This window comes from Pelodiscus sinensis, chromosome 27 (assembly GCF_049634645.1).
Source record: "Pelodiscus sinensis isolate JC-2024 chromosome 27, ASM4963464v1, whole genome shotgun sequence".
Lineage (NCBI taxonomy): Eukaryota > Metazoa > Chordata > Testudines > Trionychidae > Pelodiscus > Pelodiscus sinensis.
Window position 1 is genome coordinate 11,181,349 of NC_134737.1, and position 12,164 is coordinate 11,193,512.

The following is a 12,164-nucleotide window of genomic DNA, read 5'->3' on the forward strand; positions in this document are numbered from 1 at the left end:
TGGAGCTGAGATCCTGCCCTAGCTTTCAGCGCTGGTACCAGAAGCAGCATTGGGACTCAGTTTCCCCTTCCTTTCACGGCATCCTAGCAATTCCGCAAGGTCTCAGGGGACCAGCAGCGGGACAATTCCCCAGAGGGAGCCCTGCGGGAGACAGCTTGGGCCTGAATTTCCAGGGTTGCCCACCCAACACCAGCAACGTCAGCATCTCGGCAGCCCAGATACCAGGTCCATCAGGTCCCGCACCTCAGCCAATAGAGGCATGAGCAGCCACTTAGGAAAGCAACGGGCCCAACGTGACCACTCCAAGGCTAACGCGCAGGGTCCCAGCTAGAGCTCTCTCCACTTCCACCAAGCCAGCCTCCCACGACAGCCGCTTCTATCCATTTAAGCAACGGGCACACAGAACAAATCCCCACGTGTCCTCGCCAGACTGAGACGTGCCGGGGAGGAAGAAAAACGACCACACCGTCGGCGGGCGTCCAGGGAGGAACGAAAACATAAAGTCCCAAGAACACCAAGAAACTCATCCCCCCCAAAAATCCTTCCTCCATCCACATTCATATTCAGCATCCACCGGGAGCCAGGTCTGAGCTGCGTGGAGGATCCCCAGCCCAATTTCAAGGCAGCATTAATACTCCACCTTGCAAACGTGTGGTCATTAATTAGCTCGCTAATTAAAAAATATAGCCAGTGGCCTTTGGGAAAACGCTTCCAGCCAGGAGCTGTCTGCTTGGTTTGGGGGTCTGAAAACATGCCCCCATCCCCTCCCACCCATCCCCACTACTGCCCCCCCTGCTCCCCAGCGAGCCCCGCACCAAGCCCATGGCCAGTTCCGCTGCAGGGCTCATTTCGACACCCCCAGCCCTCTCTGTACGGATGAGACTGTGAATTACTCAAAAGGCGGCAGCAGACAAGGAGCCTCTTTGCACAGGCCACATGGGGTTATGTCTAGACTGCAGCCCTCTGTCAGCAGAGGGATGCAGATTAGCCAGGTCGACATTGCAAATGAGGCAGGGATTTAAATATCCTGTGTCTAATTTGCATAAAAATGGCTGCCGCGTTTTGCCGACAACACTTTGTCGGCAAAAAGTGGCAGTCTAGAGGGGATCTGTCGAGAAAGAAAGCCTTTTTCGACAGATCCCTTATGCCTCCTGCAAGGAGATTTACAGGATCTGTCGAAAAAGGCTTTCTTTCTCGACAGATCCCCCTCTAGACTGCCGCTTTTTGCTGACAAAATGCTGAGTCGGCAAAACACGGTGGCCATTTTATGCAAATTAGGCGTGGGATACTTAAATCCCTGCCTCATTTGCAATGCCGACCTGCCTAATCTGCATCCCTCTGCCGACAGAGGGATGCAGTCTAGACATACCCATGGAGAGCAGCGCCAGGAGCTACAGCTGGGTCAAAGACAGAGAGTCTCTCGATTCTGCTTCTAGGGCTTCCCGGCAGCCAAAGGGGAACATGAGACTGTGGGAGATGGGTCCCGGCTAGAGACGAGCGAGGAATCTGGTCCATGAAGGGTCCCAACTAGGTGGGAAAAGTAAGATGGGGGAAAGGTCCCAGCTAGACAAGGGATGAGTACGGCTAGGTCCCAGCTAGATCGGAGCCAGACTGGAGAGGAGCCCCAGTTTGTGAACAGCTGAATCATTAGCCGTTCCATGTGCACATAGGCTCTGTGCCATGGGTCACGGAGGGACAAGCGGAGGGCTACACGATGGATGCGGGACCATTTGGGGAGTGGTGGCACAGCTGGAATGAGAGTGGTTAGAAACGGGAGCAGAACGCAGGACTCGGTGATTATGTGAAGCAATAAGAGCGCTCATCTCCTGTAGCTATTAGAGGAGATAAATTCACCAACACATCGCAGCAATAACCACACACACACGCAGTTGGAAGACCTCCTAATTGTGTCCCAGGGCACAATGAGCCAGACAAGAAGAAGCAGGAGTGACAACTGGGGGAACCAACTTGCGGAGGATTCACACCCGTCAAAGCACAGCAGCTCCTGTTACTACGGAGACCGCAGCCTTTGTTTGCAGGTTGTAAACTGTAATTGAAACGAATTTTCAAGGTTGAGATAATCAGAGGCCCCTAAAAACATAAAGCCGAGAAAATAAAAATGGGGGGAAAAGAAAGGGAAAGAAAAGAGGGGAAAAAATGTTTTCCAAAAATCTGCTCCAATGGACAAAGAAAAGTATAAACAGCAGAGGGAACGCTGTACCCCTGGGGGTTATCAGTGTATTTTTAACACAGCAACATTTTCTCGTCATGGATCAAATTAGGAAACCTCTCTCCAACTGCTCTCGCTGTGTCATAGCTGAACATAGACTTCTAGACCACACAATAGCAAAAGTCCCATTTCTCATTGCATATACCCAGCTTAAAAGTTCCCAAGGATGCCAGTCAACTCACATGGGGTCAAATTCTCTATGGGGCAGTTTTTCCAAGGCTGCGGCTCTCACAACCTTGGCCAGCTTTTCCACACAGCTCTGTGGTGACACTGATGGGCAGGTGTTCTACAGAGTTCAATATGCAACGTACAATGCGTGAAGCTGATAGACCAGGTGCCAGGTTATATCAAAGTCCTTTGGCCGCAAGGGAACACTTTCAAGTTCATCACTGGGAACCAGTCTGATTCATCCATGTGCCCACTTTGCTAGAATAGATATTACACGTGTGACCATGCTGAGTGCTTAGACTTTTGCTAATAAGTTGCTGCACACACGAATTCACTTATTTCTGAAACCCATGCTCTATGGTTCTACGTAAGTGTCCATTTGGTTCAAATCCGTCAATCCACCCAGGGAATAAACACCACCAAGTGCAAAAGACTGGTTTGCTCATGAGAAAGGGTTTTCTCCATCTCATCTTGAAGGCCTACTGAATCCAAACGGGTCATTGTAAGCCAAGGACTTTGTTGATTGCTCCCAGCATACCCATAAAGGTGCCGGGAAACAAGCCACAGAGCTTGTCCCATCAGCTTGGATTCCAAGGAGAAAGGGATACAAGCTCCTGACCAGAAGGAATGAGGGTATTTTTATGCCATTTGGAGAGCAAATACTGCTAAATGTAAGAGACCCCCAGGTTTAACTTGGGTTAGCCCTAAGGGACTAAGGCATACTTCAGCAGCTGGATCACCATCTGAAACCTAAGACTGCAACCCATTTTAGCCTCGTAAATAACTCTGCTTATCTATTAAATCTTTAGTTAGATGTATTATAGGGTTGGCTACAAATGTTGCCTTTGGTGACAGATCTAAGGTGCAAATTGGCCTGGGGTAAGTAGCCTATTGGGTCTGGAAGAAACCTGAATATTGTCACACTCCCTTGTCTGCATCCCTTCCTTTCCTCTTTTCTTTTCAAGCATCTGAAGAAGTGAGGCATATCTCACGAATGCGTCTGTTCTAATAAATTTGTTAGGGTACGTCTACACTAGCCCCCTAGATCAATCCTCATTCCACAAGGAATACCACCTAATTCGATTTAGGGCTTTATTCCGGAATCCTGTTTCACTGCCGTGTGTAGACATGGGCAGTTACTTCGGGCTAGTCAATTTCTAAAATGGCGCCTGGCCGGGAACATGCAAATCAAGCGTGGGATATTTAAATCCCTGGCTTGATCTGCAATTCCAGTCGCCCTCATTAGCCTCCCTAGATCTATCTAGGGGTCTAGTGTAGACGTACCCTTAGTATTTAAAGTGCCCTTAGTATTTAAAGTGCCACTGATCGTTGGTGTAAGTGACTGTATATCAGAGCCAAGTTTGCCTGGTGGGCACGAGACATTGGCGTACTGTCTGCGACCCCATGGTAAGGCTGTTCTAGTGTCTTGGGAGTTTACACTGGTTGCTCGGTGGGTGAAATTGAAGTATGAAACTCACAGCCACTTTGGGGGTTGCGTCCTACTTCCTAAGACTCTGCCCTGAAGCTGGTATTCTTCTCGTGAGACCCTTCAGCCAGCACGTGGAAATCTGGACACTGATTTTGGTGCCGAAATGGAGGAGCTGAGTTCTCTTGAAAATCTGGCCCTAAGCGTAAAGAACTTTGGGGGATTTTGATTCCTTGGAGCCATACGAGTCTCATTGTATTGGTTCTGATTGGAAGGGGGTTCTTTTTGCATAAATCTGTGGGGGGAGTCATTTCTGGCCAGGGCGATTGTTCAGCATCACCCCACTCAAGTCAGTGGAACTACCTGATTTCCACTAGTCAAGAGCCTAGCGTTAGAGCGGTAGGAGTTTGGTGCAAGAGCCATTGAAAAAGCCATTTGGAGAGAGTTTCACCGGGAAACTGAGGCTTTGCTCAGACCTCAGGGAGTGAACCCCGCACAGAACAACTCCAAGGGAAATATTTGCACAGCCCTGGGAAGTGCGACCAACCAGCTCTGGGCATCAGATTATTTATTGCTAGGCATAAGTGCAATTTCTCCTCTCTATCTGGCAAACAATCATAGCAGAGACAATTTATTTGCAGAGAGATTCAGATAATTTAAAGATGATCTCTAGGATATCTGCCCTGGCTCGGGATTTCAGCTATCTCTGCAGCTACCGTGCCCTTAAAATACCACCTGTAATGCTACATTATTATTAAGATGGAGAGATCAGCCGCTTGTGGCAGCTAACCAAGCAGCTGCAGGGGTGCTTCCGCTGTGGGGGCTCCTGGAGACAAAAGCACTGATGTGTTCCTTAAGGTCGTGCCCAGGGTTTGCCTTTCATGAAGGCAGATGCTCTGCAAATATCAGTGTGTGCACACAACACAAGCCCGGCTCAGGGGAGGAGACAACAGGAAGGAGCAGCAGCGAGATGGAGGAAGGAGAGGAGGGTGAGAGAAAAGATGCAAGATACAGTGGAAGAGACAACACCTTCCCCATCATTTGCCTGGTCATCAACTCAGACTATAAACTCTGCAGGACAAGGTTTGTCTTTTTAGCTTCTCCACCTGCAGTTTAACATTCCCAGCCACATGCACACAGACCGACTTCCCACTGCCTTCACCAAACTCTTCCTTTTTGCAACCAGACTCCTCTGCTCCCAGGTCCCCTGCAGGCTACAACACAGCTAGGAAAAGGATCTCGCTCCCTGCATGGGAAGTGCTGCCGGGAGAAGGTCCCAAAACCTCAGCCAGTGGCATGAGTGGGGGATTGTCTTACAGGGTTCAATGTGCATGCCAGCTGCAGGGGCTTGGTTTCCCAATGCCTGGCACCCCGTGTGGTCACTTCTATCCCTGCAAAGCACTGTCTGGCTGGTGCCCATGGCTGTGACTGGCAACACATGGCACAAGGCAAGTAGTCAAATGCAGCAGCTGCACTAATGGCTCTGATGCAGCCCAGCCAAGTGCCTTCCACAGGAAATAAAAAGGACACGCGTTTCCATCTGCAACCCTTGTCATGGACGGGCCGTTTCCCCAAGCTTGACGTGAGGCTGCACGTCTAATTTAACTCCACAAACATGCCATCATTCACAGGGCCTGGGGAAAGAGGCATCACGCCCCTGCCAGGCCCCAGAAGGGGAGGCCAAGGGAAATTTACACTGGGGGGGGGGACTGGGCATTTGGGGAGCAAGGGTGCAGAGCTTTGAGGATTCTTTACCTTGCACAAGTCCACAAGGGGTGCTCCCCACCCTCTGTTCCCACTGAGGACAAACGGAGGGGCGAGGGGCTAAGCTCTCCTCTGTGTGGCCACTTTCAGGGCTCTCTCCCCCTTTTCTGTCCCTTCATTGGATTTCACTCTTTGGAAACAAACGTGGAGAAATCGATTTACAGACTCAGGGCCCCAAACCCCTTTGCTGGCTCTTAGCTCTTTGGCAGACCCAGCCCCACTGGTAGGAAAGGTTAACTGCTGGCTTTCATGCGCCCCTCCAGGAGGCAAGCAGCGCACATCGCAGGACTTGCCCTCATGATATCACACCTCTGGCTGGCTTGTGTGCGGACACCTCACACACAGGGCACCGTCTGGGTGAAGTCACACCAGCGCTGCAGCAGCCAGGGGAGGCTAGTAGTGCACACTGCGATGCTAGCACCCAGGAATTGTGAGACCCAGCCCCCTGTTCTCACTACTAGACAATACTACCTTCCAAAGCCTGGAACAGACCCTATGACACGTGGGTTCCTGCAACCTGCTCCCACCGCTTCCTTCCCAGGGCAAGACCAGACACTAGGGCTATGTCTACACTGCTGCTTTTTTTTGGCAGAAGATATGCAAATCGCGCTCTCATTTGCATATCTTCTGCAGATCCTTTTTGCTGAAGAGGTTTTGCCGCTAATAAGCCCCATGTAGACAGGGCCATTTCTCGGGGGGAAAAAAAACCCCTTTTTCGCAAGATTCCTTATTCCTCCAAAAATGAGGTTGACAGGATCTTGCAAAAAAAGGGGGTTTTCCCAACAAATGACCCCGTTTACCCAGGGCTTTTTAGTGGCAAAAGTTCTTCCGCAAAAAGAATCGGCAGAAGATATGCAAATGAGAGCGCAATTTGCATATCTTCCACCGGAAACCTCCCCTCCCCCGGCAGTGTAGACATAGCCTAGGTGTCCTGATGCACAGCCTGTGTCTGTTACATGGTAACTCACGCCGGGTTCGGGTGTTGTCCTGCTGGAGTTAGAACTAGCCCCAGCTCAGTGGCTGAAGGAGAGCACGTCTGGTGTTTGAGAGGATCCCGGCAAGCTGCCTTGATGCCCTCAGAATGGGCAGATCCAGAGAGCTGAAGGTAGGTTTCTTATCTGAAGAAATTCAGCTCAGTAGCGGGTCCAGAGAGCGGACCCCATGAGGCAGGTGGGACTCGCCCCGTTACACCTCATCTCATTTCACAGTTGGCATCTTTTACATGTCCCTGCTGCCTTCCCTCCTGTGGGGGACAGTCCCTTGGCAGAAGGGGCGGGGCTGAGGGCGGGGCTTGAAATATGTCTCCCCCAACCCTACTTTCATCCACCGCCCATGGTATAGTACATGCCTCTTATTTGCATACACTGAACCGTGGTGGGCCTGGGATCCCGAGAACTAGCACCAAGCGCCACATGGGCTCTGTGTGGAGGAAGCAGAGGGAAAGGGGGGTGATGTATGTAGCAGGGCATGGCGGGGGGATGAGGGGGGAGAAAGAAGGCCTGCGTGTTTCAGGGGGGCGAGGGGCTGTGCAAACAAGCGCGGATGCCAACATCTGAGTGAGCGCCTATAAAAGCACGCCTGGGTGTGGCGCGCAGAGTGTGATGTACACTGGTTACAGCAGAGCTGTGTGTACCGCTAGGAGGTTACACCTAGTCTGTGTCCACAGAGAAGACCGTGAGCTCCATGCGTCAGTGCGTGTAAACATGAGACGACGCTCACAATGGTTCCCAATGCATCACCAGATGGAAACAGCCCACGTCTGTCTGATCTGGGTTGCTCTCCTGGGCCGTTTTCGATGCACGGCCTAGTTGAAAGACAGAACTAACTCCCACTGTGGCACTGTCAGTGGAAAACCACTGAATAGGCGCAGAGGGGGCTAGAGAGATTCCCGCTGTGAGCTCCCATTTCAGAAGAGACTCAAAGGCAGCTCCAAGCCAATAAGGAGCCGAACCAAGCAGATCTGAGGGACTGCAAGCGGAAACCAAAGGGAACATTCTTAAAGCCACGCTGAGCAATCTGAATGTCGGGAATGTTTTCTACAATGACCTAGCGGGATGGAGATATGTTTCCAGGGCCTGGCCTCCCTGCGCAGGCCAACTCGCTAACTCCTGGGGATGCATTTTTTAACAAACCCTCCTACATAGGTTCTCAAAGGAATAAAAAAAGAGGACGCCGCTGACTCAGCAAGGAGCCATGCAGATGAATCCGGCTGATGGCGTAACAGAAACTTAGGAGCAAACAAGAGGAAGGGTTAGTGCCAAGGGAAATTAATGCGTACAGTAGGGCTGTTAGGCAGGAAGGAGAGAGCCAAAAGGCCTCCAGGGAGCAGAGGGGCTCCGGGAAAGGAACTCTAGGGACGCGATTAGTTAAGTGCTCTGTTTGCTATTTTAATGCTCATAGGAGGAGGGATTCCATGGCTTCCCCATGCAGCACAGAACATAGCCCCATCCTTCCCTGTCACACCCCCTGCTATTCCTGTCCTGATCCCCCGCTGCTCTGCCAATGCACCGCAGTCCTGACCAGCGCTGTCCCTGCTGTTCCAGCCTCACACCTTCCCCACACATTGGCAGACGGCTCCAACTCGTACGAGACGTGCCTGCTTCTCCTGTCCCTGGCAGTCCTACAGTGCTCCCGGTAAGCGGAGCGCTTGAGCGGCCGCCCAGGAGAGGTTCAAACGATGCCCAGCTGATTAGCAGAGCGCCCACAAGCAGCAGCGTGCGTTCCTGCTGGCGGTGCGCATCCACACAGGCCTCCGTGCTCAGAACAAAATGTATTCTGCACATGGATGGACAAATTAGAGGGAACATTGGTCCTGCCTGTGCACCATAATCCTGAGCACAGTGCCCCTGGCGAGTCACATCCTCGGATCCTGTCTAGCTCTGCTAGGGCACCCTAATCCTGATCTACACCACCCCTGCTATTCCAACCCTGGGCTCCCCACTCAGCTCTGTCAATGCACCTCAATCCGCACCTACAGCACCCCCAGCTAGTGCTACACTAGATTCCCTCCTTCCCCACCTACCCCTCTCTCAAATCACCTTTCCAGCACTTTGCTTCTGATCCTCTGTAGGGCAGAGTTTGTCAGCGATGGGAGGCTAAGCCCAATCTCATGGGTAAGGGTGGGCTTCATGATACACACAGATACGTACCGAGCTGTATGGGTCATATGATGGCAATCTAGGCCCTGTTGCATGAGCCCCATTGGACCCCAGATGTCTGGTGCTGAGAGCTCTGCCCATGCATCGTCTCCCCTTACCCAGCTGAGTGAGCCGTGAACACCAAGGACAACCCCCACTGGGCCTCTTCCTGCTGCTCCCGATATCCCAGCAGGCTGCTCCCACCTGTTTTCACAGAGAGTCTCATGACGTCCCTCCCAGCGCACCAGCACCGCCCACTGTAATGCAGCGAGCTCCCCTTGCTCCATGCTCACAAACAGCCCCTTCTCCCACTCCTTCCGGCCCCGAACCCCTTCCGCCTGCCGCCCATCTCTTACTTGTGCACTTCTTGATGTTGCTGCCCTTCTTCAGCGCATGCCGGCTCAGCTTGCAGTGGAAGTTGTCCTCCCAGAACTCAGCAAACCAGATGTTCCGCCGGTTATTGTCCAACGTCCGGCTGGAGAAGTAGCGGTCAAAGCCTGCCAAGGAAACGGGAGGTGGACGCGTGAAATCCCAGAGCTGTCGGGAATTGGGTCTGAACGGGCTGGAGAGGAAACTGAGTGAAGGACCATTCCAGGGAACCACAAGGAGCCAGTGGGCAACAGAGCAGCTGGGAAGAGGCATCGCGTCACTCCCTGCAGTAGAGCTGAAAGCCTGCAGAAATGCCTCCTGTCTCAGCGTTCTGCAAGCCTTGACCCCAGAGTTGCATGCACTGGGGCGATACTTAGACCATTAGGCCAACTTGTAGCTTAGACTGAAGGTGGGAAGGGACCTGAAACCAGCTGGACCCTCGGAAAGGGGAGGATTCTGGGTGGGCTGATGTAATACGGGCTTCACTGGGACCACTATGTTTTACATCAGCCAAGGATCTGCCCCTCGTGTGTAACCCCGGGGAGAAGCAGCCCTGGACCTGATATTTCACAGAATCACAGACGTCTAGGTCTGGAAGAGACTTCAGGAGGTCATGTACCCCATCCAGCCTGAGCTAACGCTGGACCGGGTCAACCCAGAGCATTCCTGACAGGTGTTCGTCCAACCTGTTCTTAAAACCCTCCCATAATGGGGATTCTACCACTTCCCTACATCATCTGCCCTGGCACTAAAGGATCCTTTGAGTCAGAAAGTTTTCCCAAAGAGCTAAATTCAATCTCCCTTTCTGCAAACGTAGCTCTCTTGTTTTACCCTGGGTGGACATGGAGAACAGTTGTTCACCTTCTTCTTTATAAAAACCTTGTCCATACAGCCTTGCTCATTCGCTGTGTTATTCTTTATAGCTCCCAGACCCTTTTCTGCAGAACTGCTACCAAGCCATTTTATCCCCCCATAGATATTTAGGGATTTGATTTTTTCCCTTTCTGACTCATAGAACCCTAGCACACTAGAACTGGAAGAGATCTTGAGAGGTCCTCAAGTCCAGTCCCCTGCCTTCGCAGCAGGACCAAGCATCGTCTAAATCATCCCCAATAGAGATCTATCCAAACTGCTCTTAAATATCTCCAGGGATGGAGACTCCACAACCTCCTTAGGCAATTTATTCCAGTGTTTAACCACCCTGACCGTTAGGAAGTTTTTCCTACTGTCCAACCTCCCTTGTTGCAATTTAAGCCCATTTCTTCTTGTCCTATTCTCAGAGGTTAAGGAGAACAATTTTTCTCCCTCCTCCGTATAACAACCTTTTAGGAACTTGAGAGCGATCATCAGGTCCCCTCTCAGTCGTCTCTTTTCCAAATTAAACAAACCCATTTTTTTTCAGTCTTCCCTCATAGCTCATGTTCTCTAGACCTTTCATCATTTTTGTTGCTCTTCTCTTTTGCCAAGAGCCCTCAGCTGGGGCAGATGTTGTATGGAGCAAGGCATTGACTATGCTCTTTGGCCCGGATGGTGGATTCTGCATGTGTTCAAGTCTTCCAGCCCTGCTACGCAGCATGGTGCATGCCTAGACCTCCCAAAGGGAGAGCTGCAACCATGTTACCGTTTTACAGCAGGGGGAAATCAGGCACCGTAAGGAAAAGCAATTCACCCCAGGTCACCCTGCGAGACAAGAGCAGCAATAGAACCTGGCCTTGCAATTCCCAGCTCTCCACCTGACCTGCCACCCCATGCAGCCTCCCGTTTGTCATGGCAGAGGACGTCTACCTCGCCGCTGTGTGGGCAGACAGACACATACTCGTGCTGCCTATGTTAGCCAGCTGGAAATAGCGACGAGGCCGCGGCATCCCAGCCCAGTGATATAAGTCAGGTCCTGGTTCTTTGCTTCCCTTTTGTGTTGTGCCTGCCCTTGAAGCACCAGGTTGGGGGGCAGGCACTGTCTTATCACCGCAGTGCACGTGACACCTCCCTCCCGTGAGACAGGAGTGGCTCCTCGGGCCCCACGGCGAGGGGCAGAGCCCTGTGGGGACATCTGCCCCATGCGCTGATTCAAAGAAGCAACAAAACCCACTCACGTCTGGGCATGCAGGGTCACTGAGCCCCGCCCCCGTGCGCCTGGCTCTTTCCCCCCACTGCTCCGCAGCCCGTGCTGCAAAGGGCAGAGGGAATCAGCGTTCTTGGGGAGCAGCCGTCAGAACCTTTCATCGGATCCATGCACGTGGCGGTTTGGCCGGAAGCCGGGTTAGCGATGGACAGCAGGGAGCATGATGTGCCCTGCCAAGATCTGTCTCCCTGCGCTGAGCAGGGAACAAACAAGGGAAAGGCAATTGGGATCTTAAACGTACCAGGGAGCTACCGCCCACCCATGGGAGGGGTAAAGGGGTACAAAGCAGGACGCAGTGACCACAAGCGTTCCTATAACATCGATCCCCTCGGTTAGGGGTACTCAAGCCATCAGACCAGGGTTTGCTGAAGCTCAGGGCAGTGCTAGGAGCCAGGGCTTTGGTTTAGCTCACCTTAAAAGTGGAGCCAGACTCAGGGCATGTGACCAGTTCCCGGCAGGGACTGGGAGAAACAGGCTCTTGAGAGCTTTGGTTCTAGCGCTGACGAGCCAAAGAACCGATTTGCTTTGAAAGTCACTCTGAGTACGTCTACACGAGCCCCCTAGATCGATCTAGGGAGGCTAATGAGGGCGACCGAAATTGCAAATCAAGCCCGGGATTTAAATACCCTGCGCTTGATTTGCATGTTCCCGGCCGGTCGCCATTTTAGAAATTGACTAGCCCGAAGTAACACGCGGCAGTGAAACGGGATTCCGATTTAAAGCCCCTAAATCGAATTAGCTGGTAAACCTCATTGCAGGAGGAATGTAGATATTTAAATCCCAGGCTTGATTTGCAATTTCGGTCACCCTCATTAGCCTCCCTCGATCAATCTAAGGGGCTAGTGTAGACATACCCTCTGTGAGCGGGCCACGCCAGTCTCTCTTCATGCCCACGCCAGGGCCACTCTAGCGTTTGCTCCTGGAAGGGGAGATCCTAGCCACTCCATT

At 52.1% G+C, this 12,164-nt stretch overlaps 1 protein-coding gene across 2 annotated transcripts in view; it reads right to left on the minus strand.

Moving 5' to 3' along the window:
• The window catches only part of GRM4 (glutamate metabotropic receptor 4), a 200,609-nt gene that overhangs the window by 56,366 nt on the left and 132,079 nt on the right, over positions 1–12,164 (minus strand). For both annotated transcript variants that reach the window (XM_075910067.1, XM_075910066.1), the window contains exon 5: positions 9,082–9,222. In XM_075910067.1, coding sequence (XP_075766182.1) covers positions 9,082–9,222 — 141 coding nt within the window. The remainder of the gene's footprint in view (positions 1–9,081; positions 9,223–12,164) is intronic.